General features: G+C 36.1%; 3 protein-coding genes and 1 long non-coding RNA gene across 4 annotated transcripts; all 4 read right to left on the bottom strand.

Moving 5' to 3' along the window:
* Nucleotides 1-3,102: 3,102 nt before the first annotated feature.
* LOC139130960 (G-protein coupled receptor GRL101-like) lies at nucleotides 3,103-4,942 on the bottom strand. The gene is made up of 2 exons (XM_070696858.1): nucleotides 4,244-4,942; nucleotides 3,103-4,013 (listed from the first exon to the last, which is right to left on the bottom strand). The coding sequence occupies exons 1-2, from the start codon at nucleotides 4,890-4,892 to the stop codon at nucleotides 3,928-3,930; spliced, it is 735 nt and encodes a 244-aa protein (XP_070552959.1). The 5' UTR covers nucleotides 4,893-4,942; the 3' UTR covers nucleotides 3,103-3,927.
* A 1-nt stretch (nucleotide 4,943) lies between these two features.
* Nucleotides 4,944-6,377, bottom strand: LOC139131029 (uncharacterized). The gene is made up of 3 exons (XR_011552038.1): nucleotides 6,306-6,377; nucleotides 5,847-5,918; nucleotides 4,944-5,277 (listed from the first exon to the last, which is right to left on the bottom strand). It is a non-coding gene; the product is annotated as an uncharacterized lncRNA (long non-coding RNA).
* A 2,717-nt stretch (nucleotides 6,378-9,094) lies between these two features.
* On the bottom strand, nucleotides 9,095-21,198 carry LOC139142782 (uncharacterized). Its single transcript, XM_070712924.1, has 14 exons — nucleotides 20,956-21,198; nucleotides 20,022-20,210; nucleotides 17,955-18,347; nucleotides 16,783-17,181; nucleotides 15,513-15,722; nucleotides 14,917-14,986; nucleotides 13,972-14,183; nucleotides 13,102-13,518; nucleotides 12,689-12,808; nucleotides 12,339-12,458; nucleotides 11,872-11,988; nucleotides 10,830-11,123; nucleotides 10,066-10,182; nucleotides 9,095-9,258 (listed from the first exon to the last, which is right to left on the bottom strand). Exons 1-14 carry the CDS (start codon nucleotides 20,984-20,986, stop codon nucleotides 9,095-9,097), a joined length of 2,853 nt encoding a protein of 950 aa, XP_070569025.1. The 5' UTR covers nucleotides 20,987-21,198.
* LOC139129594 (uncharacterized) lies at nucleotides 21,150-27,098 on the bottom strand. The gene is made up of 7 exons (XM_070695257.1): nucleotides 27,027-27,098; nucleotides 26,279-26,401; nucleotides 25,354-25,473; nucleotides 23,616-23,735; nucleotides 22,736-22,890; nucleotides 22,253-22,346; nucleotides 21,150-21,275 (listed from the first exon to the last, which is right to left on the bottom strand). The coding sequence occupies exons 1-7, from the start codon at nucleotides 27,094-27,096 to the stop codon at nucleotides 21,199-21,201; spliced, it is 759 nt and encodes a 252-aa protein (XP_070551358.1). The 5' UTR covers nucleotides 27,097-27,098; the 3' UTR covers nucleotides 21,150-21,198.
* Between the last annotated feature and the right edge of the window lie 134 nt (nucleotides 27,099-27,232).

The following is a 27,232-nucleotide window of genomic DNA, read 5'->3' as shown; positions in this document are numbered from 1 at the left end:
GCTTATGGTCGTATAGACTGGGCCATGGTGTGGCTTACCTAAATTTTACCCGTGATTTGAAAGCATTTTATGCATCATTACGAAACTCCTAACACAAGCTTCTTATTAACGAAACATTCTGGAGACGACCCGCTGAAAGAATGAATAATACTCATTGTAAAAAATTCTGTAAATGGCATTTGTGATCTTCTGATTCACAGAACTTTCCGTAACACCGAAGAGCTTCAAGGGAAACATTGACGACGACTTGAATAATGGAAGATTTATTATTGCACAATCTGTTGTGTTTTGAAGTACCCTCCTGATTATTTTAGCTGTTTTTCATGTTCATGTGAAGCCAGGGCAAAGACCATGCAGAGATGTTCGTAGTCTTTGAACGATTTCCCATTTATCAATGAACACAGTGGTTACCCTTTCAATAGATTTCACAGCGAACTTTGTTAAGTGGCACCAAATATCTCTTCCCGACAATGGGTTAAAGGGAAATCTTTTCAGTCAATGTTGAAAATATCCCACAAAACGTAGTTTTTTCTAACTCCATTTAATTAGTACATTAAATTGTAAGTGTTCCTTATATCGAACTCTAAAGAGCTCGGTAAAATTGACCATTATTGGAGAAACCATACGAATAGCAATTAGATACGTTTCAATTTGACGGAAATGTAATAGACAGCCTTTACAGTATTGTGTGTTAACATTTTTTTTAGAAAATATTACCTAATCAATTTTCTATAATATAAGAAACAAAAAAACAGCCACAAATGTGTGATTTTTAAAAATTTGACTTTTTCCTAGTGGTGACGGACAGAGAGAAAAGAAATCAACAAAACTTGACCTTCTCAGCCTGTACATGGTGTATTCTATGCACAATTCTATGGAGGGTGATATCGAATAATAATCATGAACACGATTGGAACTAATTTTGGATAATCGGATCTTTATATTTTTCAAATTTCTCAAAAGTGTTAGGTGCCCTTTAGCTGAATGTTGTGATATTACTAATTACTCATAAAAACAAGTGTGTAACTTAAAAAGAAAAGCAGATGAGGTTACATTTGCAGATTATATCGACATTACTTCACCATCCAATTATCCCAAATTAGTTCCAATCGTGTTCATGGTGAGTGATAAATAATGAGTGAAATTACACCCGATTAATGAGATGCTAAGTAAGAAATCATTGTCTGAGTCATGCTCTACCGAAAACTTTCATTCCAGTTGCATCAAGAAGAATGTTTTCGCTTAATGTAAAGAACTGGTAAAAGTGACAAAAGCCCTAAAGTTTGTAAATTACAAGATACTTGTGGCTTATGAGCACGGGACCAAATTAATTTAAAGATTTGATTAAAGTACCATCAAAGATAGGACGATGGTCATCGTCCAAGAAAACAACTTACAATCTCATCAATCTACATTTACAATCTGATCAATTAGCTGCGTTTGACGTTGGCCATTGTGCGATTTATGTTCATCAGGAATTTTCATTAAAGTTTCAGCATTAAGAAACTTTTCGGTAAACGTCAAGAGGTTACCAAGAGGAAATAAAAAGCCTTACAAGTTTATGAACTACAAGGCACCTATGGCCTATGCATCGTAGCCAAGATATTTTGTAAACATGATGAAATGACAGATGAGGTGGTCACAGAAGACTGTCCAAGATATGGCCAAGTCAAGAAAACTCTTTGTGAATAGTATACGTTTCTTTTCATGGGATGTGCAAGGCTTACTTAGTAATGACTTCTTGAGAATTTCAAAACATGTGACGTTGTTTGTACGTGGAAAAGTTGGCTATACACGCGAGGTTATCAAATCTTGTCTTAAGGTATACCATTATCGGAAGAAAAACATCCAGAGTTAGCCAATATGCAGTCGATCTCTATCTTTTCATCAACTAATTCTGAACCACAGGTATTTCAAACTTGTGTTCTACATTACGAAATTCAGTTTTCTTAATGTTACATTGCAAGACGTTTGGATTGGATTTTTAAAGAATGTTCTCTTAGGATGTTTATACCGTTTGAAATTCTGTATTCTGTTCTAATAAATACAATTATTTTTATGCTGAATTTACATGGGGTATATATTCGAAACTCGCTAAGTATACAATGAACTCTCCTTTGGCATCATGATATTTGATCTGGTTATGTTTACTTTTCATGTACATTAAATGACATTATATATATATATATATATATATATATATATATATATATATATATATATATATATATATATATATATATATATTTATATATATATATATATATATCCTGTTGGTTGCCACAGATGTTTGAGACTCAAGATAAAGCTAGTACCTAAACGATAATATATCATACATTTGTAAATCCTATACCCATAATTTGAATTCAGAGACTTTGCTCTTTGCGGATTTTCGGATATTAAATGTTGTAAAATATCAAACACTGACAAACATTTATAATAAATATAAAATGACTGCGATTTTCTTCATCATTTTAAAAGGAACTGACGCTTGGGATTGTCTCAAGTTCATAAACGAGCTGTGCAGCCGGGAAATTATAGGAAATTATTTGGCGTCTCAAAAACTATTTGAGGGTTTGGATCGCAACGCCTCCAACGATGTCAGAATCCGTTCAACAAATTATACAAAGACAAAAGTATCATTTTTAAATGTGCTATTTATAAGCATCTGCTCCAACCACTAGATGTCTTTATTCTCACTTGTTATGCACCTGGTCATAGTTGTGCTAATATGATGAACATGCCTGGGCCCCCATGTCAAAGTTTAATGCTTATTTGCCGCCCCTACCAAGTACAAATTGCATGTTCACAAAGATAAAGAACAGCACAAGAGATGCGAAAAGGGAAAGTAAAATAAAATGAAACTTTTAGTACTCAAATCTGATCGATTATTTTAATTGAAATAGGGCAAGGGGAATAAGTCTTTCAGAGCTATAGCAAAATGCAACATTGTACTCTCAGGCAGACATGAACATTTCGCACTTTTGAAGTTTCGTTTAGGGGAGGGGGGAGGGGGTTTTGATCTAAACGAAGTAATTTCGTTTCTTGAACTTCTGCGACAATCTGAAACGGGCCCTAAGACTACCATTATCGGAAGAAAAATGTCCAGAGTTAGCCGATATGCTGTCGGTCTCATTCTTTTCATCAACAAATGGTGAACCACAGGTATTTCCAGATTGTGTTCTACATTACGAAATTCAGTTTTCCTAATGCTACATCGCAAGAAGTTTGGTTTTTCAAAGAAGGTAATCTTAGGATGTCCTTACCGTTTGAAATATCGACACTGTGCTCTTCTAATAAATACAATCGGTATCTATTTTTTTATATTTACACTGTCACTGGATATTCGAAACTCTAAAATTATACGAAGAATTCTCCTTTGGTACCGCGATACTTGACCTGGTAGTGCTTATTTTTTATGTACATTAAATTGCATGATATATATCCTGTTTATTGTCACAGATGAAAGACAATTAAAGCACCTGAACGATAATATATTGTACAATTATAAATCCTATACCCATAATTGGACTTCTGAGAATTGTTTTACTCTCACAATTAAGATTGTGAAGTAGATGTCATCGTGCGGTGTCTCGAATATTAAAAGTAGTAAAATGACAAACATTGACGAATATTTAAAATAAATATAAAATGACAATAAGGAACTAACGCTTTGAATGTTCTCATATTCACAAATGAGCTCTACAACCAGGAAACAACAGGCAAATTCTTTTGGCGTCCGGAAAAATCTTCGAGGCTTATTCTAGATTGCAAAGCCTCCAACGATATCAGAATCCTTCCCATGTATTCAGGATCAGCGGAATGCGAGTAATAATGTAATTGAACAGTTCTTGCACGAGTCAAGCGAAGCATCATGGGACGTATGAACACGACATTCTCTGATTGGCAGCCTCACATGAATTGACATCACGTCTGTCCATTCTCTAATGACGTCACAAGTAAATCATCCGGGATGAGCCCTCTTTCTTTCATCTTTTCGTACGTTGATAAAACTGAAAAGAAAAAAAACAGTAAAACAGATAATATAAGTTTTTAGTTTCAATATATAATGCAGTTGTCTGTAAATTGAAACTTTTGCCATAAGTTTGCAACTTCACTGAAATTGTTATGATCAACATCACGAACAATAAGCACCCTAGATACACTTCAAAAAGTGATTTGGTATACAAATATGTAACAAGGTAAAATGAAAATAGAAAAAATGTTCATAAAATGTACTCACCCATTTGATATTTAGTCGAATTACTTAGGTCTAAATTTGTATTGACCGCCGATTTCTGTGGCTTTTTCTTCATCTTTAAGACTGATATGGTGTAGAGGAAAGGGTTAATGGCTGAGTTGATAGGCAAGATGAAGACTGCAGTCCAAGCATAAACAGACCCTGGAATTGTGACTGTATCAGTCATTGCCAGCATACCCATCACAGCGATTGGAACCCAGCAGAAGAAGTCAGTCAGCACTATCAGCGTCATTCGTTTTGCGATGGCTGCGGTTTCTCTGGCTTTCTGTTGTAGTTGAACACCAGTGGCTAAAGTTGTGCGTCGTATGGACAAGTACATGGTCAGATACAGAATTGATATAGCAATGAAGGACAGGAAGTTCAGGAAGATGAAAATGACAACTGAGTATATCCATCCGGGTGTTTGTTCGTTGGTAAGGTGGAGGGATAGGCAGACCGGAGAACGACTGTAGAAGCTATCGCCGAAGTAGGGGATACCTACAAGAGGCAGAAAGCTAAGGAATGCAACGGCTATCCAACCAACAACCACAATTACGACGGCAGTTTTCAGTTGTATCCGAATGAATTTCAGAGGAAAAACTATCAAAAGAAAGCGGTCCAAGGTAATAACTGTCAATGAAAAGACGGACATCTCACTTGACAGCGATGCAAGGAAACCAGCAAAACTACACAAGGAGCTGCTTCTCCATGAGGCATCATAGGTGACGTAAACACCGCGGTAATTCATGTCAACTGAAGCAATTATCAACATGTATATCCCCATCATGAAATCAGCTACAGCCAGGTTCCAAATGAGGAAGGTGTGAACTTTTCCCAAGTCCTTCTCTTTGATTCGCCAAACGATGACGAAGAGGTTTCCGAAAAAGGCCGCCATTCCCAGCATCCAGATAGACCATCTTAAAACTTGACTGGCCATTAGGTCTTCACATGATGAGAATGCATCAGCAGGCGGTGAGCATACTTGCACTTCTTGATATTTTCTGACCATGCAGCAGTATTTATAAGCATCGGTATATCTGAAAATGTACAAAAATATGCAAATAATAAAAGTATCGCATGAGAAAGAGATGGCGAATGAACATTTCAAAACAAACAATATATGATATGAAGGTGATAAAGGTTACACAGATCTAAAGAGAGACGCAACCAAGACTCAAAATTAGGCTATTATGGCAGAAACAGTACCACGTCTGTACTAAAGCAGCGGCGGCGCACTTGAATAGTTCACGTCACTTCTAACATTTAGTTCCGCATATTGCACAGTTCTATTGTATGCTCCGTGTTTGTAGCTACAGGAAAATGCGATCAAGTATTCTAGGTTGAGAGTTTGGTAGTGAAGGCTTTTTATCAGAACGCGGTTAATGATTTTTAATGTGATTTTGACCTTAGAATGGCGACTGAGTAACAAAGACCATGTGTGAAACATTTTTACAAAAACAATGATTATCATTGTCAATAAACTGAAATTGAGTCATTGCCCGAAATTTATACAAGTCCTTTATTCTTACTGACTTTCAATAAAAACTATTAAAAACCAAGGATAATGGCACCATGACTGCATTGAGAGTAGTGGCATGACACTCACAGTTCAGCGAGTCCAGTCAACGGTACAAACAGCTCAGAACTTTCAGACTGGAACAAATTTCCTGTCATATGCCTGCAGAAGGGATAAATTGTAGATGTGTGAACTTTAATGCTCTGAAAATATTCAATTACCAGCTTACAACTTGACATTATCATTTGAAAATTGATACATGGCATTTGCCGATGTGTAGTTCCTTACTTATTTGAATCAACATCTTTAAGTTACAATCAAATGTCATGTTATGTTACACTTTACTTTTTGAAATGTCGCAATAAAAACGATGAACTACTTATTATGAGAGTGTAGGATTGCTTGATATTTAAGACTCTCATTTGCACATTTAAAAATTAGTATTAAGAGCAATACTAATGATCATTAACTATTGACAAGAAAATAGTGCAATAATGCCGTAAAAGTATATTTTGAAGAATCACCATAGATGATGATCTTTTTACTTACAGTGCGTGAAGATTATATAGATCTGTAAACGCCCCATCGTTAATAAAAGCAATGTTGTTTCCGGTTAAGATTCTGCGAAGAAAATGCCATTATGTATAATTAGATGTTCTGTGCCACTTGCCAGAGTGGATGATGTAATGATGCAAGTATATCGTTTACATCAAGGGGTTTACACTCGTGCCATTTGTTGTCATCATTGCAGAGATAAACCACGGATGTTTCTTTCCAGGCAGAATTTGCCTTTGTGACATGTACTGAAGAACTAAAATTATTACAACAATTTGCTGACCTGCTGTTTGTGCTGACTAAATTTGTAGTAAAGTTCTAACCTGTTTGTTTTTGTGAAAATGGAAATTTTGACTTTCTCTCAGAGTTAAAAAGGCAATAGAGATCACTTTGTAAGCTTCTGTAGTCCACGAAGTGCACTCGATGACCCTTCTTTTATTCTTTGTTACTAAAGTAAACGGGTCAAAGTTTCTCAGAAGGCTTTTGGCTAAACACTCTCTATCAGTTAATAGCTTTTTATTTCTCATTCAAAGAATCACTGCCAGGGATGTGTATAGAATTTTACATGTTGTAAGTGGCGCCTGATGTAAGCTACTACAATTCCTTCAAGAAAGCCAGGTTTTGAATCACAAAGTTATCTTTAAACCTGGCCAGTTGACGTCGTTAACTCTAGGCTAAAATATAAATCTATTGAGAACGAGACGACTTAATCGACTCTATACTTACAGAATTCGAAGATTTTGTAGTCCGTAAAATGTATTTGCTTCGATTGTATGTATTTTGTTAGCTCCAAGGTTTCTAGAATTAATAAAAATTAAGGACAGATTTAGCAACAGTGGTTTATTGAAATCAAAGTTGGTATTGTCGCTTGTGATGCCTAACCCATAAATCACGTCTTGATATTCAAAATTTACCCCAATGAAGAATTGTAGATTGAGCTACACCATTGACGATAATTCGCTCTAACATTCATTACTATAACACCTCACGCGAAATTATCCACAAGGGAAAATCTTAGATGGAAATGACGTAAATTTAGATTAATCAATACCAACAGAAACTATGTAGAAATACATCTTTAATGTCCTTCTCATTAACCTTCCATGGTATGTAAATGATGTATCTTTAGCATTTTATGTTCTGTTTGTTATGTATGCTTTCTTGTTCTCCTCCAAAGTGTTTAACAACATATATATATATAAAGTGGATCCAACTTTTTAACACAGTCTGTGTGTCTGTAAAGTAGGGACTGAAATTTATGTGTTGACAATAACAGAGCAAACTGTACACAATGAAACAGGTTTGTCATGCTAATACTATTTACTTCAACATATTTTAGGGAAAGCAATGAGAGCATGCACCTATTTGACAAAGCTAAAAAGTGATGAAAATGTCCTAAAAAGTTACCACTTCTGTCACTTAATAAATACTCATGTAGCTAGTGTAGGCTTTTCAGAAATGCAAATGCTCTGTTACCTATAAATGGCCATACTTACAACAAGTACAGGTTTTTCAGGAATTCAAACTGTCTTGGGCGTATCTCAATTATTGAATTATTTGAAAGATCTCTGAAAAAAAGTTTTGAAAGACACAAATTGTATATTACACATAAATCATTACATCCTACTTTCTCGTTATACCTTGCTCTAGTCAAAAGGTCATCACTTCGGTTTCAGGGCAAATTGGTGCATGTCAGGCTTTGGCTGGAGTAATTCACATGCAGTAGATTAAACAAGAAATAATAATTCAAATTGTGACTTGAAAACATGTCATTTGAAAACATGGTGACTTTAACACATGGTAACTTGAAAATATAATGATTTGAAATCCTGGTGATTTGACAACTTGGCTACATCAAAATATGGTTATTTGAAAACAAGTGATTTGAAAACCTGATGATTCGAAGACACGGCGGATTGAAAACATGGTGATATGGTGAATTCAATTTATATGGTGATTCGAAAACCAGTTGATTTGAAAACACGGTGATTTGAAAAAATGGTGATATGGTGAATTCGGTTTATATGGTGATTTGAAAACTTGAACATGATGATTTGAAAGAAAAGGTTATTCCAAAACAGAAATTTGAAAGCAAGGTGATTCGAAATTATGGTGATCTGAAAACATGAGGGGATGAAAGAGAAATGTAATAAGTAGACTATTCACTACTTACAGTTCTCCCAGTAATTGAAAATAGCGGAAATCGACTTGCGTAACATCAACGTCATTTCGGTCATATTCCTGGTGGCAAAAGACAGTACATCTGAATGTATGATAATTTAATGATGAAACTTTTCTTAAAGATCAGATTCGTTCGTTGTAACACGGCATGAGCACAGTTGTTGGTATAGTATGTACAAAATTACCTCCCTCTTGCGCTATTGATTTTACAAAAAATTGAGTTGGGCTGATTATTTCATTAAAATAACGAGTCAAAATTGATCCATCGACAAAGTGGTTAAGATAATTAATGACGTAACAATAACTTGATTAATGTTGCCTAGAAGAACGGTGCAAGGGTATAGAGACTCACAGTTTCTTGATGTCCTGACCATTAAACAATGGAAAGGAACTCATCGATAGGTAAGCGCAATCAATGGCAGATCCATGACAAGCACAATCCGATGGGCAGATTAGACCTGAAAGTAAAGGGAAATGTCACATTTTTAATGGAAAATTGAAACATTTTGTGACATTGTAGTGTACAGGAATCTCCTCCGATTGGGAAAATGAGCCTGTACGCTGCTCTCAGTTGCTACGACTACTAGGCCTCTCTGGCCTAGCTACTCCGGCCCTTTCCCTTCGATAGGATAAAGTTTACGCTCCCTTACCACATAGCAGCTCATCATCTCCGTGCCGACACGTTTGACGCCATCACATTTTTGAGATACCGGTATACAGTTATGCTCTCCATGACAACGATAATGTCCTGGGCACTGGTAAAGTCCTGCGTTCATAAGGGAAAACAAACTCGTCAAGGCTTGTGCGAATGTATATTTTGAAAAGGTTACAATGGTTTAAATGACAGAATTGGATGATGTCTTACGTTTGTTTATTAATTTCCATTCTTTTTTGTCGTGAAATAACTTACTTTGTTGCAGCTCATCTCTCGGAACAATTCGTCTATTTTCATAGATAGAAATTAATATAAGGGTGCAAAAATTATGACAATGGGACCATTTGATATTCAATAGGTTCATCATATATTAATTATCAGTAAAAGGTTGAAGAAGAAGAAAGAAGAAGTAAAAAACTTAAACCAGAAAGTTAAATGTACGCTCCAACAAAGATTGCAAGAATTATAATCTCTCCGGGGAATGAAACAGTAAATCAACTGCTGATACACGTCTCACAGGGAAGATAAGGAATCTCAGGAGATAAACGAATGACATCATACTGAAAAGTTGTCGCGATTGCATTAACTCTTTGAGCGTCTAAGATCGCGATTGCATTAACCCTTGAGCGCCTAAGACAGCTTTTGTCACATTTATAAAATGTACCCCAGTCAATTTTTTTCAGATTTTTGCTAAATTTTGATTAAAACATGTAGCTAATGAAATGTGACGTCTGTTTGATCCAAAATAATAAAACAAATATACAGAAAAATGCATAAACATTGTTAAAATGATGCACTAAAATTTTGGTGGGAAAAATTACAGCACTCAAAGGGTTAAAAAAATTGTGGCATTTTTGTCTCCCTAACGACCCAATGCAAACGATTTCGTGGTTTCCACTTCAACTTTATATCACTTACCGCAGTCCTCTTCATCAGAGCCACGTGGACAGTCAAAAACACCGTCACATCGCCTATGAAGCGGTATACAGTAGGCATCAGGACACTTAAACATGTTCTTAGGACAATTAAAAAGTTCTGAAAATCAATGGTAAAGAATGATACGCAATGTATTTTTCTATGCGATCGTTTTGCTTCAAATCATGTGTTCTTCTTTCGTGAAAAAGACAGTTATGCAGGGCTATAGCTGCATATTTTAATAAAATTTTAATAAATTTTGCCCATGTTATTATTATCTTTGAATTACGTTCGAATGCAAAGTGTCGTCCTTGAAATTAATACTCTGTGAAAAATATGAACTTAATACTTTATGAACAATATGAAATGTAACACTTGGCAAAGAAATTCTAGCCGGGACTACAATCAGTCGATAATGTTGAGTGTTACGCGCGTACAGGCTGTGCTGAAATATTGAAAACAGGATACATTTGGATATAATTGTTGTACATGAAACAACACAAAGACAACAAATTATGAAAGATAAATCAAAAGGAAAAGCTTACAGAGCTTTTAATGCCCTTCTAATATAATCTGATGAGTGACCCAACCGTAAAACAAACAAACAAAGCTAATAAATAAATAAATAAATAAATAAATAAATAAATAAATAAATAAATAAATAAATAAATAAATAAATAAATAAATAAATAAAAATAAATAAATAAATAAATAAATAATGAGTTACTAAAGTAATCAGTGAATATTTTGGGTCTTTGAAAGCGTACCACAATTCCTGAGATGGGTGACGTCACGACATCCCCTTTGATAGCCAAACTGATCAAAATCGTAGATACACATCCACTTGCGGTCCACGCATGGACCATTAAGGCATCTGAATTCTTCAACACTACAACTCTCAATTGGCATGTCGACTTCTTCCGATGAGCTAGAAAAAGTACCACCGTAGTCACAATCCGTTTCGTCCTCCCGTTCGTTGCCTGCGCAATCTAACTCTCCGTCGCACTGCGCATGTTCGGGTATACAGTCAACGTAGTAACATAGGAATCCCTTACACACATCTGTAAAGGTTGAATAGTAAACATAAGGTATCTGAGTCATCTCGCAAAAGTGGGTTTATTAAGGCCAAACGCGCCTCGAAATCGAAAGACTTAAACCTTTGTACAAACTTTAAATGTAGAACTTTAAAACATTCCTTTTCGAAATCAAAGAAAACAACCAGGGTTCATTGTGCAAAATTCGGCACTTATGAGGCTAGATACCAAACATTTCTAGCTACTCGAATTTCAAAACAGACGCCAAAGTATTAACTCTTTCGGGAAAATAACATTTCCGATTCTCATAAAAATATGCTGGTTATTACTTCTGTGACTCATGAACTTCAAAATGAGCCCCACAAGTATAGTAGACAAAACACGAAGAATATAATTTTGAGAGCCTAAATATCTGTCTACCTTACAGTTTCTTTTTTTGGTAATCAGAGAAACTGTTAGTATCTCCGCATAATATCAGTCTGTATGAGTTTTCCTTTAAATGTTTCGACTGTCCAATTAATGTAAGTTAATATTTGGAAAATGTGCCAGCAAGACGTAAATACACAAGCGCATGGTTACATCCTTACGTTCAATACTTAGTTTAATCATAAATTGCATTGCATTGCCCGTCGACTTCGTAGAACCCCACTAACGGCGTCTCAATGGAACGGGAATGCACGAGTAACGTGACTACAATTTTTTTGGACGCGTATTAATTATCCATGTGTAATTTTCATTCAAGTTCAATGTTAACAATCGTATGGTATGACATTACCGCAATACTTTTCATCAGATCCATCGTAACAGTCCTCCATAAGATCGCAATGCTTTGACTTATGCACACATTGGTTGTTGTCACATTTGAACTGATCCACTGTGCAGTTTGGATACACTGGAAAAAAATATATGTAGTTTAATCATGAATTGCATTGCATTGCCCGTCGACCTCGTAGAACCCCACTAATATCGTCTCAATGGAACAGGGAATACACGAGTTATATGGAATTTATCTAAGCGCTACATGACTACGATTCTTTTGGACAATTTTCTTTAACAATTCCTGAGGTTTAGAAGAGGATCAAGAAATGCCACTAGTTTTAGATGTTGTGGCAGTATACAGTTTACAAACGCCATGAAATCGTGTACGAGCTGTCATTATGATGACAAATAGATATTAATATTTTTTTCGATTGTCATCATTTGTAACAGAACACACACTTAGAGAAAACTACGAAACATTACCACAAGCTTCTTCATCGCTGTCGTCGCCACAATGATCGATGAAATCACAGTAAAACGTCATCGACACACACTTTCCATTTTCACATCGGAAGGTATTCGTTGGGCAAGCTACCGCCATATCTGCAGAACAAATACAAATTGCCATCAACTACACAATTGTGCATTGTCAGTATTCAAGTAGCACGTGATAAAGCGCCACCAATTTCAAAGTAATGAGAAAAAATCAGCCCAAAGAAAAATTTTACAAAATTAACTAAAGGTTTAAGATGGTGATTCTTTAGTCTCTTCTCACTTCTTGCATATTTCACACGTTTTATCAACTCAAGTAGAGGAGGTCTATCTTCACTTACTGCATCCTATCTCATCAGAGCCATCAATACAATCTGTATTTCCATCGCATACATAAACAGGATGAATGCACTCATTGCCTGCACATTCAAACGCTTCGACGCCGCACGTGTGTGTCGTCACTGCAAATAAGTACAAGTTACTGCGGAGTTAAATCAAGATAGTAGCGACCAACACAGGCATTGAATGTTAAACCAATGTGCTCTGTTAAAAGACATTACATGATAACACCTGAGGAAAATATAAACACATTTTATAAAGGAAAATGTTGTAACGATGAAAAAACGTTAGTTTCTCGTATTTCATTTACAAACGATGCGATTTCAATGAAAAACAGCTTAAACGAGTTTTTCACACGATCTGCCGTATTTACAAATACCTAGTACGTAAATGGAATTAAGAAAACAACGGTTACCTGATGCCTGTGTTATACACATCTCTAAAGCAATTTCCTCGTCACAATCCATTAATCCAACTGTCCAATCAGATGCATCCATGCCCAGACATGCTCTGAAATTGTCGACGTCAGCGATTTGCTTATCTTTGTTGACACCGATGTAACATCCAGTCTTGTTGTCTGCGGCGGTTGCACAGTCACCTCCGATCAGTTCGATGACATCATCGTTTACCGCAATATCTTTCACAAGCAGTATATACCCAGTTACGTTTATAGACCAGGCGTGGCTGAGATAGTAGGATATAGTCTGTAGTTCTTGTCGGTTTATTTCCTTAAAATCAGTGTCGAGATTTGAGCACTGTTCCTCTGCTCTGTTTCTTTGTTCTGGTTTGAAACAAACGTTTTCGTGTCTTCCCCAAGAAGAATCTTTACAAGCTGTGGAAAATTCACAAACATTTAATGAACATATACGTACATGTATTTACATTCATATGGTGTATCGACGATGGGTTTTGTCATTCCTTTGATTGTAGTCCTGCCATTAATGTCAAGTAACAGAGTTTTGTATGACACCCGTATTATAAAATATTCTGGTAATCTGTCGTTCATTTAAGAGTCGTATATCATTAAAAAATTCTTGCATTGTTTTGCTAAGAAATCTTCAATTTCTGACAACGAAATGAATTACTTTTTGGATGCATTGCAAAAAGTTACTATCATGGTTGGAAGTTGCGGATATGCACATAAGCAAACGGAAAATGATAATTCAAAATTGCGATTGGATAAATGTAGGCACATCAAGTGACCTTTTTATGTTTGAAACATTTTACATGCATACAATTATTACACGAAAACCACGGTTATCAAAAGTAGCAAAATAATACTTGCCGTAGTTAGATACACCGACATACGAGTCACCTTCTGGTTCTTCGGAAAAAGCGGCGGGTTTCTTACAAATAAACTGTTTAACTGTATTTAAAACACACGGAACATCATGCCACTGATCGGTGCGATGGAAATCAGCCATATCAATGACAGAACACGCTTCAAATCTAGCGCCATCCGGTTGGTTGTAATCGTCATCATATCTGGCCTTTGCCCTATCAAACAAACAAAACAATTTAATACCACAAATATTTTCTACGGGATGATTGATAAATGCTCCTAATAACAGAATCGCTTGTGATGACTTTCAGGACAGTTTCACTAAATTTGTAGTCCTCTTACAAAATTACGTGTTGTAGTTTCTAGTTTTTGCGTTGGTGGTTATTGCTGCCGTTAACGATATTCGACATTGGAAATGGCCTCATGCCTGTGTTATGTCTATGATGGAAAATAAAATTCCTGATTTTAACATAGCTATGCCAATAGAAATTGTGTTTACTCAATGAGTTTCAACATGAGCCCGTATAAGCGGTAGGCCAAAATAGTGTTGTTAAAGTTTGAGAGTCCGAATATCTGTCTCTGAACCGCATTTTATCTTTTAATTTTTAGTAGCATAAAATCTGCAGAAATATGAGACGAATTATAGAGTCAAAGAACCTTTGTTAAATTAGTCCATTTCACTTTGAAGCATTTTGAAATTACTGCCTCTAAATTATTAATTATGATTTTTTATCAGGTCCAGTGTTTCATGCACTCTACTCGAGACAATGGGAACCAGGGACCACGGCAATTGTCAGAGGCTCGACGGGAGATACGCGCTGGGCCCCGCCGAAGCCGGCCGTGGGCTACGCAGCGTTGGGGAGAGGCGGGTCCTCCAACTTGGAGTTAAGAACTGGGACAAGGTCTGATTATCAATTGAAGATAGTAAGGTACTGCAAATGTACATACCAGTCGGAATAACTCATTGGATTTCCATCTGTCCATCGATATTTGCCACTTTGGACTACGTCTGACAAACCTAAACAGCCAATAAAATAATCAGAAATACACTCAAGAATATAATGCTTCCAGCATACGAAATCGAGGTTTAGAAAACAAACAAAAATAGCGCAAAATGTACTAAGGTGCCGTTTAGTTGTAACTCCGTGAATTTCAAAATGAGCCCCAACAAGTTTGAGGGTCTTAATATCTGTCTCCAAGGCGCATACTACCTAAAATAAGGTGTATCATTCAGTGGTTAGAAACACATCGCATAATTTTCATATTTTGATCTGCCTTCTGCACATAAGTTGATACAATACTTTTCTGAAAATGGTTGCGTAAAGATCTGTCTTGAGAATAGTGACTGACTGGTGCATAAGTTGGCCACTCAAGAATTCTACCAATTCTCTATTTGCAAAATTTTAACCTATATCTTGAACCTATCCTTTGATAGTGTACCTAATGACAGAAAGGAATTTCACGGTGTCAGAATTACTGAAAATAATCTATGGATTAAAAGATCTTATATATGCCTTCAAACTCAATAATCGCTTAATTCTTACCTATGTAAGTTTTGCTGTCGCCATGTAACCAAACCCTTGACAGTGAATAGACAATAAAGTTCGACTCTTCGTGGTTCAGAATGCTGACCAGATTGGCGCCAACTTGGCGACATTTAACTTCGGCTTGGTTCCATGTCAGTCCAATCTCCTCCCGACTGAACCTGTAGCAGTCTTTTCCAAACTGAGTCCAACCGTTTTCACACTCGTAGTCTAAAATACAACCAAAGGTTTTCCACCAATCTTGATACAGAGGACAAACTGACATATGTGGAGACTATGACATAAAGTATGAGCCATGGAACAGAGCAATTTGTGTACAGTGTGCAATATCATATTTAGGTAGTATGGGCCACAAAAGTGAAAGACAAACTTTTGCTCAAACCTTCCTCAACCATTCTTTCAAAATCAGCAATATATGCAGGATGCAACTGTTAGCACCAGATAAACAAACTGCCTTGAATCTACTGATATTTGAAATTCAAAATGGCTGCCATCCCTTGATAACTTTACCAAAAACCCCTAAATTTTCGATTTTCTCAGATATAAGACGTTCAAAACGTTATTCACTCACAAAGCTTAAGAAACGAGCTCACGCAAACGGTAGATCAGAAAAATAAAACTGTTGTGAAAATATCGAGAGTCCGATTATCTTTCCGAAAGGTGAATTCTATCTTGAAATGAATCGTAGTCTGTCACTTTATGACAGTCATCAACTATTATTCAGGGATTACACATACGGAGGGTGTATTTACATGTTGATCAATAGGCATTTCGACATAATTATTGGAGTAGAACTAGGATTTTGTAATTTACAAACAGAGGAAAAGTAATGGAAAAACAAGTCAAAAACTTGCAACTAATGGAGCTGTAACGAAATAATGAGACAAACAGGTTGATGACAGTACTCTGTGACATCAGTGAGAAATTACAACTTAACTTACACTACTTCTTTTTCGAAACTTGATTCTCTCGTTAGACTGACACAAAGGTTAAGATAAAAAACAATGTTCATTTTGATAAAAGTTGTGCTAATTATAGTATGTAGGTTTGCATTTACGAGTGGCCACGGCTTTTTAGTAGTTGTGATAGAGATTGGTTTTAAAGTTTGAGAGAGAGAGAGAGAGAGAGAGAGAGAGAGAGAGAGGAGAGAGGAGAGAGAGAGAGAGAGAGAGAGAGAGAGAGAGAGAGAGAGAGAGAGAGAGAGAGAGATTGCGCGTCCATGCTGAACTTTGTCCCATACGATAATGGCACGTTTAAAATCACCACTTACGTTGATCCTCCTGGCTATCTTTAGGGATTTGTAGCTGATAAGGAGCAGCTGAGTACTTGGCCATAAAGCCTGTATAACCCCCTGCTCCAGTTTGTCCCCCTTGAAATTCTATGTGCACTTGTGAAGTTGCCGATATAAAATATCCAGGGTTGTAATATCCGCAGGCTGTACCGGATCTGTTGGCCTCGGACACTCGTATAAAATCACTGGTACAGGTGGTATCCGAGTCACCGACATTGAAATCCAGGTATTCCAAGTGAATGACGTCACCGTCGACCACCCGGATATTCCAACTACATTTTGACTCAGGAGGGTACGGATTGGGATAGCCAAGAGAATTTATGTATCCACACTCTGAATTGAGATATATGTCGTGTCCACACTCTGACAGCATACAGCCTGAAATGATGAAACATATGTATATGTAAGACTCTATGACAGAAGGAGTGAATGCAGCCAAAGTGTCGAGGAACAGTCAACATCACGGCCTTTCGTGATTTAGTTTACCTTTCTCGTACAGGGTCGATAACTCTGACCGAACCAACAGTAAATTTCGAATGGACAACATACATGTTAACATACTGATAAATGTATAAAATTTAGTAAGGGCAAATTAAATATTTTGACTAACGTAAACAAGATGGGCATTTTTCTTTATTCAGATGTAAGCATCTACAAGAAAGAAAACGCGCAAAATTGAGCATACATAGTTTCATCAACATAGAAAATGTTTTAAGCTCTGACATTGCAAAAGAAATGCACCGAGCATAGACATTCAGAATTATGCTATCTTGAACAAATCATAACTAGCGCCCTCGATAATCTAGCAAATATTGTAGGTCGCGGCGAATCATCTTTTCCTCCTTGTTAGAATGTCAATGTTTGCAGGGAGACTACACTGCATCCACACATTTGACAGTCACAATTTGCAACACTGCCACTGTCGTACAAGAAAACATGCTGCATCCGGTACCACGGGAAATTATTTTTTTTCAACTAGTAGGAGTAACTTCAGTGTTTGCGAGTTGGCATTAAACGTATCCTCCCGTTTTGCGTTTGTTTCACTCGCTGGTAACAAGTAGCCATTGAGGTAGTCAGCCAAAAGATTTAGTGTCCTTGAGAACACTGAATCGTTTTGTACTATCTGCTGACGTAAAGAAAAGATTCCTTACCTGTCGTGTAGTAGGTTGCATTGAACCCTCTTCCATCACCCGCTCTATCCGTTGAAAACACAACAGTCAACTCGTTGGAGGTAGATGAAAGAAGTGGTATCTGAGATCCACAAAATTGACCAAGCCGTTGATCATCGTTCACTTCTGAGCCATTGTACAGGGCCAGGTAACTAATGCAGCGTATCTGGTCGCCGTACTGCTGTCCGGGCACGTCAAAGGAGTGAAAGTTCAGGTGGATATATCGACCGACTGGTGCAATAATGGTCCACACGCAGTAACTCTCGGGGTAGTATTGCTCATCTCCCGTCAGGAAGTTGGTACTGAATATGGATCCAGTGGCGTCCGTTAGAATACTAGGAGATCCACAGCCCGAACATTCTTTCGTGTCGCAATCTGAAGAAAACGTATCAAAGGCTCTTTTTGATGCAACTTTATCAACAAAATTCAAGCTTACATTTTCGGACGTTCCAAGTGATATTTTTTCTCCGTTTTATCTTTTATTTGGACGGAACAACGTAATGTATTTCTTATGACCTAACGATACATGTGGTGTACTGTACTTTTCTTTAAGCTTTCATGCTTTGTTGATGGTAAGCTTAGGTAACAAAAGAAGTATGAGCTTTTAGAATATTATTAAAGTTGTGACTCTCAATTATATTGTTCAATGCTGCTCACTATATCTATGCATTTATAGATATTTGATAATTTACATAAATGTACTTAAATGAAATAGGGTTACTACAACTGGCATGTACACAAAAAGTTTGACCTTAGAATTTCACCAAAAATGTTCATCCACTATACATGGGAGTCAATGATAAAATTGTGAATTTTTTTTCCAATGAAAAACTTAGTATACTTGTACATATACAGACGTCCAATAATTATCATAATTGTACTTGATTAGAATATGATGGTTAAAGGTGCATATTATGTGTACAAGAAATCTGATTATGGAATTTCACTAAAAATGTTCATCCACTGTATATGGGAGTCTCTGAGGAAAGTATGAATAATTTTTTTCCAATACAAAAATAGGTAAACCTGTGTATTTATGTTCTCTCGATTATTGATATTAATGTACTTGATTAGATTAGGGTAGTAACAAATGGATGTGTTCGCCAGAAATTGGATTTTTGGAATTATACAAAAATGTAGATTAGCTGTACATCGGAGTCTATGAGGAAAATATGCATATTTTTTCCAATACAAAACTATCATAATCTGTGTATTTATAGACATTTGATAATTCATTTTAAAGCACCCAGTTAGCCTTGGATGGTTAAGGGTTGATATGTGTGCAAATTGGATTTTGGAATTTCACCGAAAGGTTGATTCATTATACATTGGAGTCTATGAGAAAACTAAGAATAATTTTTTTACAATGCTAAACTAAATTAATTTGTGCTTTTATAGGTGTTGATAATTGATAAAATGTAGTTGATTTAAATAGGCCATTTAAAAGTTCCGATGTGGACAACAATTATGATATTGGAATTTCACCTAAAAGTATTATTAAACTTTTCATGGTACTAGTAGTCTCAGTACAGGTAAGTGTTAAATAATTTTCCTAGCAAAACTTACTATATCTCTAATATGTAAGTAATAGGAATTGTTCATTGCCCTCAGTACAGTGAGCTTAATTTACAATAAGACAAGCCCCAGAGTTGTCAAGTCAAGATGTTCATGTGACAGATAATTATACTTTTGTTCAGATTTACAGTTGAATAACTTCAGAGAATGAAATCATGCAACGAATCCTTTTATCTCCCAGAATATTTCTGAATACTGAAACTGCTTTTTGACGGGACGGATACTTATGATTATTAAGTGAACCCCCTCTGAGTTGTGTGAAAAATACATGACCCCCCCCCTTTGCAGTTTTCAAATTTTAGGTGAGCCCCTGGATTTTGCCGGCCCACCCCGGCCATAATAACTGAACGCTCCCTAAGATGTATAACTTTCTCTGTATTCCCATTAACAATACATTGCGACGGGGCTAATTGGTAACGTGTAATCGTTGACGAGTTCCCACATAGCAGATTTTTGATATGTTGTTAAACTTACATGGTTTGAGCTTAACTTCTACGGGCAGTCGAACCACGCCTTCAACATCACGAACTGTAAATCTGTCACCGACGGCTAGTTCTTTATATGTCACCGCGTCGACGATATTGTTCATCGAACACTGGGTACAGTTCGTGTAACAGCCATCCTTCGTGCCCAGTAGGTAGAATGAAGATTCAGAATACAAGCCTGTAGGGAATATGTAGGCAAATATTCTGTCGTTATACCCTCGATAACCCAATGCGTGTTTGGCTTATACTACATTTATACGAAATGCTGGTACACCACAGCACACCACACAATAGAAATTATATAAATGTTGTCGTTTATCTGATAAATATTTATCAAGCGACTATTTTTGCAAAAAATTGTATATCAGAAAAATTGTGGGTGAAATCGACCAAAGGGTATGATTCTTTTAAGAACAAACATTACATCTATACGGGCGATATTAAAAATAGGAAATGTGTAATTCTTTTTCTGGAACTTCAGTTGCTTTTCACTTCCAACGGAGTGAATTTATCGCAACCGAAATGATTGTATCAGCTTCGTTGCCCTTGCAATTTTATCCTTTGTGTAAACGCTGTCTTGGATTCGATTCTCGGTCCATTTGATGATGAATGAGGATCGACATCAAAGTAAAGTGACAAAATAATAGGTTAAAAAATAAGAAAAAATTATAGGATTGTTGGAAATTATTGCTATGTTGAGAAATTTACAATCTGAGGGAGTAAATATTGATGCTCTTAAAAACAGGGATGCAGTAGTTATTAAGGTAGGTGGTATGCCCCTCAAAAGTGGAAGACTTTGTTGGTTCGTAAGAAAGTATAAATAATCACTCGCTGCTTTTGTACTTTGCCCCCCCCCCAACCCCCGAGGAAAAATGTTTTCCCTCTGGCCAAAAGACAGTTTCATGAAGTACAATGAAGCTTACCTATAAAGTCTCCAGGTTGAAATGTAAGCATATCCTCCTGCGGAACGTCAATGACTATTTCACCAGATGTTGTATTTTCTAGAGTGATATCATTTTGTCCAATAAGGGTAAACTCATCACTGCTTTCCCGACGGTAAATTCCCGGATGTACGGTGACTGATGTTCCATCTTTCAATGGAATATTCAAACGCCATTGCCTGATCTTTCCACCGCACGGTAATTTCAATGTTTTATCGATGATAACTAGGGGACATGCCGTTCTATGAAATAACCGTGGCCAGTATGAGTGCGTCCAATCGAGTCCGGGCACTGCAAAATATCTAGTATCAAAGAACAATATGAATGAGTTAACTTTACTTTTAGTAATGCATCCTCGTTGAATTACAAGAAGGCAAATTCAATTAACCCTTTGAGCGCCAAGTCAATTTTATCGCTGTCATAGAATATACCCCAGTCAATGTTTTTCAGACTTTTTGCCATACTTTCGACAAACAATTTTGCCCTGAAAACGTGTGATTTGGTCCAAATTGTCTTAAAAATACTGAAAAATTGACAACATACACAGTAAAATGTTGCGCTAAAATTTTGGTGGAAAATTGCAACACTCAGAGGGATAAGGCTGATGGGAATGCATACTTTGTCATATGATGCGATTTCTACTCTTGACACACTACCAGATTGACATATGGCGGGACAACCTTCATTTTTGCGTATACTTCGAGGGAGATATGCCGGACTCGACTCTCACCATCATGCAAGCATTTCCCCAAATATCACTGCGAAGTGCCGTAACCCTCACTACATCATCAGAAGAATTATGATTGGCATAAAGAGGAGTTCAACCAGCTCAGATGTTATCGTCTGCACACAGTGTAATACCAGAAATGAAATGACAATGCTCACGTGTTTCAGAACACTAGTACATTGAGTTGTCTGTAAATTGAAACTGTTGCCAAAAGTTTGCAACTTCATTAAAAGCAGTGTTATGATTAACATTATGAATGAACAATATTCACCAAAGATTAATGCCAAATGTCATTACGTATGTATATATATATATATATATATATATATATATATATATATATATATATATATATATATATATATATATATATATATATATATATATATATATATATATACACACAACTGAGTTGATCAGGATAATCTAAAAAATTACATTTCCACTACAAATTTGTTTCGTATAGGCTGCAGGGCCGCCTACACTCATCGGGTGGCTGTGATCGATCTTAAGAAAACATATGCAATGAAAAACAGGAAAGAAAGTCTATACCTCTTGGTAATATTACTAGTTGGAACAAATTCTGCAGGTATAACATATCCTTGGTCACGTGGGCATGTAAAGAAGAACCACTGGTGTAAAGAATCTGAAATAAAATATTAAGTGGTTGAAATTATAAAATCACAGAGTGAGTTAATTCGTGTGTGGCATAGGTGGAAATTACAAAGCAATTGGATCGTCGGATATCTCTGAACACGTATTCGGAATTCAAATACAGGTCAGAAAAACTCATGTTTGAATCAAACAATATGTAAGGGCGGAGGTCATCAGCTGCGCATGTCCTAATTTTCCTATGATTTTACGCGCAAGATTTTAACTACTTTCCGTCTAGTTTCGGAAGATCTACTAGAGCGACATTGCTAGAAAGATTCGACTATGACCTTAAAGGTATGTATCTTATAGGCATGGGGTATGTATGTAAATTCAAATATTCAAAACCATTTAAAAGTTACGATATTTAGTTAGCAAACTCACCTCTGGTGGTTCAGTAATATCTCCACATACGTTAGCTAGTTTGTCATGTGTATCATGTTTCGTATCATATATCTCTAAGTAATCAACTGCACAGCGTGGTTGGTCACAGTCACCTACGACGTTGTTATACTGAACAATAATGTCTAGAACTTTGCCTGTAATTAAACATTCAAACATACAAATAATCATCCAAATATTCAATACGAAATGGAAGGAAGAGATGAATGATTTAATTACGCGAACACTGTAAATGTATTACTTACCAGGATTTAATTTCGCAATTTTCGCTAATACTGCATATACACTCTGCTTAATCAATAGTGAAAAAGTGAACGATAGATGCTATTGTCTTAATAGCAAAATCGGTGAAAATATCGCAGATATCAAAGCAGTAGTGTGTTTGTATCGCTATATGATGTGTGTATGTGGGTAGGTACATAGGTAGGTAAGTAAGAAGGTAGATATGTATAGGTATGTATGTATGTATGTATGTATGTATGTATGTATGTATGTATGTATGTATGTATGTATGTATGTATGTATGTATGTATGTATGTATGTATGTATGTATGTATGTATGTATGTATGTATGTATGTATGTATGTATGTATGTATGTATGTATGTATGTATGTATGTATGTATGTATGTATGTATGTATGTATGTATGTATGTATGTATGTATGTATGTATGTATGTATGTATGTATGTATGTATGTAAGTCTAGTTTTATTTTTGTATAACAATCCACAGACTAAACCTTTCTGACACACCTTGGCAGTAACTGTCCGATTCCACCGGATGATGTCGAGGAGGCCTATGATTAATATGCGAATGCATAGCATTGTTGAGCTCTCTTCAATATGATATCTTGATACATACCTTTTGGAACATTTACATCCCATTCACAGCGAAGAGTACCCGATGGTTTAAATGTTATCAAACCGATGTCCAAAGGATTGAGATCCAAAATTTCATTGAAGCCACACTTTGACGAATATACTGGTAACAATAGGAGAAATAGATATTATTGTTTAAATCCTCCGTTTACTTACTAAAATATGTCACCCAATATTCAGGTAGATGTTTTACGATTTCGGTTATTAAGCTGTGATGTCCATAAAAGTGTCGATATTTCAATCTTTGTTGGTGGATTTGGTCGATTGAATTCAGGCGCTTAGAACGTTTGTGTATGAGGCGGCCATATTTGATTTGCAACTCGAAATTATTTAGTTGTCAAAATCTAAATTGTGTATTGATCGCAAATGTTGAAAAATGTTTTACGGTCACACTTACGTAGGAACTTTTACATAAGCTGTACTTCATGTCAAACCGTATTATTGAAATAAATGCAAAAAGGTACAGCGAATTGGCCTTTTATGGAATGGTGATAGGCCTGAGTGATAGACAATCGTGTAGATATTTCTAGAAATGTATAATAGTTTCTACATATATCACTGACTGCAGCTGATTCCCGCTAATGTAAGTACCATATACACCCAGGAAAAGGCATGTCGAAGGTCATTATGACGAACTAGTTGGCATGGACACCTCAAATGTTTATTGTCTGTCGAATACCATATTACACAGTGAAAGCGATAGCATAGATCGTGAATCTCTTTGGTGGAAACATTTTTCCTTTTTTGAGGTTTATCAAAGCATAGACTCTCAAGTGACTGATAAAGGAACTACTCAGGGTTCAAAAACGAAAGCGTCAAAAGAATCACAGTGTCTCAGATATAACCGACTTGGCTAATTTCTAATACCAAAAAGCCGACACACAACACAGTGCACAGCACGAATTTACTGACTTAAATAGTCACTAAACAATTACACAATCAGACCAATGCCATGAAACGTTAAACCACATGACTCCAAACCTAATTTTATAGCCGATGTGTGCAGCTGCGTTCACTTATTTAACTTGCAATGTGTCATGCTTTCCTGTTTTTCGTTCGCTAAACTGCTAAGGCCAAAAAAATAAAGTGTGCTGTTCCGATAACACGGTTTCAAAAAAAGGGTTGGTAGTTCGGCAGGAATTTTTGGAATAGAATCAAAGTGATATAGTATATTGCATTTCGACGAAATAGTTTCTACTATTCTGCTATTTAAGTCAGTAAATATATTCGCAGTAGTATTAATTTTACTTGTTGTTATACATGACTTTATCATCTATGTTTACATATTAGGCGTCGATTTACAGTACCGGTTCTGAGTCATTCCTGTAAGGTAATGGTTTCAGGTAGAATACGCCTTGGGAACAGCTATTTGGACTCTTGGGGCCCATTTTAAAACTTATGGAGTAAGAAAAATTCTTACGGTCTTGGTTTTCATAAAATGGAAATTTTTAGTTTTCCAATAGAGTTAACACAGGGATGGCAGCCATTCTGTATTTTTAATATCGGTAAATGCTGAGGTCGCTTGTTTTTCCAGTACCAAACTTAGCACGGTAACCTTTGATTTTTATTCTTGATTTGGTAAGAGTGTGGTTGAAAGTTTCATTTAGGAAAGTTTGAGCAAACGTTAAAGACTTTCACTTTCTAGGCGCATACTACCTTAAGAAATACGGACTGATGATTCAAAGTTTGCTCTGTGAAGGGACGTGCATTTCTCAACTTACCTATGCATCCCTCATCTTCTGACTCTGAGTTGCAATAGCATCTATCGTTGCCTGCCTCAGTTACACATATCCTGTCACAGCTACTGTCCACACTGCCTTCTTCTATGCAATTCATTATTTCTGAAAACATATTTGTTATCAAGTTAAATTTAAAGTTTTATCAAACTGTACATAAATGTAACCGTTTCTTGTGAATGATGAGAAGTAAAATGTCTCTTGCGTATTCTTCAAAAACGTTATTATCCTCACAGAAATGAATGTACGAATTTGTATTGCACTGAAAATGCTTTTTTCAGAGGAAGGTTGCACTACTAACCAGTGAATATTTAAAACTATGTGGATAGACTCAGCGACCAAACGCTTTGGAATTCCGTTATTATCCATACGTAAATGGCTCTTGTTTTCAGGGTAACGTTCTCGACGAGGACTAACCTAAAGTCAGGTCAGTTGTAGCAGGTTTACAGCAAAAGCGTACCCTACTGACGGGCAACTTCAACAAGTTACTTGTAATGACCTGACGTATATCCATTCATATTTCCTCCTGACATAAAGGTGGCGAGTTTCAGCCTCAACAAACCCAGCTATCTCTTGCCGAATTCTTCCGTGTTTGTATTCATGTTTAATCTCTTTTCTAACCTGAAGGACATTTCCCGGAGATTGTTCTGGTCTCCATCAATATAAGACAGTGATTTTTGTTTCAAATAGAGGCTCATAACATGGAAATACATTGTCTTTGAACAAAAACATGATTCCACAACAGTGAAAAAACATAAAAATATAAACAAAATGATTAACAAACAAGGGACAGATGGTCGACATCAGCATTCATTGAAAGTTAAAGAAATTTATGTTAATACATTCAAATATCAGAAATACAAAATATAGTTCGCAGACATAGACATCTTGCAAACGGCAGTTTCCCTACCTGCACATTTGATGTCTGAGACGGGTCGATCACTACCACAGTCGCAGATCAATGATCCCGTTCTGTGTTTGCAAATTCGCTCACACTGAATGTTCTGTTGACGTACGGCACACTCGGTCCTGTCTGGAGAAGTAATGGAGATCTTTGTGAGATTTCTGCACAAGAAACTGTACAAAGCTAACATGAGCGATTCGAAGCCTAAATGATTTGACGATTGTCGTACCATACCTAGACGTACAAATACTAAAATCACTCCGACTGTACAGAAATCCATAAAGTACCTAGGGCACATGAAAAGCATATTACTGTTGTAAAGTTGTGACCAACTACTCTTTAGCTGCATCCTTTCCGGTAAAGATACCTTACCAAAGATACCTTATATATATATATATATATATATATATATATATATATATATATATATATATATATATATATATATATATATATATATATATATATATATATATATATATATATATATATATATATATATATATATATATATATATATATATATATATATATATATATATATATATATATATATATATATACTTCAAGTACAAAGTAATAATATCTGTTACTTAAGTTTTATGCATCCCGCAATGTCCAGACACAAGTGAAAGGGTTCTTAGGAACACTCTCATTTATATCTGTGGGACGTACCATTCTATTTGCAGGTGGTGTTAAAATTTGATACATAACATTTGTTTTGGTGGCGACATTGTTTGTTAATAAAACTTACTGGTGGTCTCACAAATGTACATCTTCTGTAATTCACAGTCATCGTCATCCCAACGGTAAAGCTCTTCCATAGAATTCCTATCAATTAGGGATTTAATAGATAAGATAATGTTAAATGCAAGCGCATGTAATTATTTTTGTCTGCGCATTGACTTCTTCCAATGAGTTTGACATCATTCTAATCCAGTGCCTTCACGGATGGTCACC

Source organism: Ptychodera flava, chromosome 1 (genome assembly GCF_041260155.1).
Source record: "Ptychodera flava strain L36383 chromosome 1, AS_Pfla_20210202, whole genome shotgun sequence".
Lineage (NCBI taxonomy): Eukaryota > Metazoa > Hemichordata > Enteropneusta > Ptychoderidae > Ptychodera > Ptychodera flava.
The sequence above is the reverse complement of the archived record's forward strand: the minus strand, read 5'-3'. Positions and strand labels throughout refer to the sequence as shown.

Excerpts from the sequence above, each read along its gene's own strand:
- LOC139130960 (XM_070696858.1), bottom strand. The coding sequence starts at position 4,892 with ATGTCCGTCTTTTCATTGACAGTTATTACCTTGGACCGCTTTCTTTTG. Across the intron at positions 4,014-4,243 it reads TTCGACTAAATATCAAATGG|TTTTATCAACGTACGAAAAG; the intron begins GTGAGTACATTT and ends TTTTCTTTTCAG.
- LOC139142782 (XM_070712924.1), bottom strand. The coding sequence starts at position 20,986 with ATGCTTACATTTCAACCTGGAGACTTTATAG. Across the intron at positions 14,184-14,916 it reads CCAATGAGTTATTCCGACTG|GGCAAAGGCCAGATATGATG; the intron begins GTATGTACATTT and ends TTTGTTTGATAG. Across the intron at positions 11,989-12,338 it reads CAGCGATGAAGAAGCTTGTG|TGTATCCAAACTGCACAGTG; the intron begins GTAATGTTTCGT and ends ATTTTTTTCCAG.
- LOC139129594 (XM_070695257.1), bottom strand. The coding sequence starts at position 27,096 with ATGGAAGAGCTTTACCGTTGGGATGACGATGACTGTGAATTACAGAAG. Across the intron at positions 26,402-27,026 it reads GTACATTTGTGAGACCACCA|ACAGGACCGAGTGTGCCGTA; the intron begins GTAAGTTTTATT and ends TTACTTCTCCAG. Across the intron at positions 22,891-23,615 it reads GGATGTAAATGTTCCAAAAG|GCAAAGTTCTAGACATTATT; the intron begins GTATGTATCAAG and ends GTTTAATTACAG.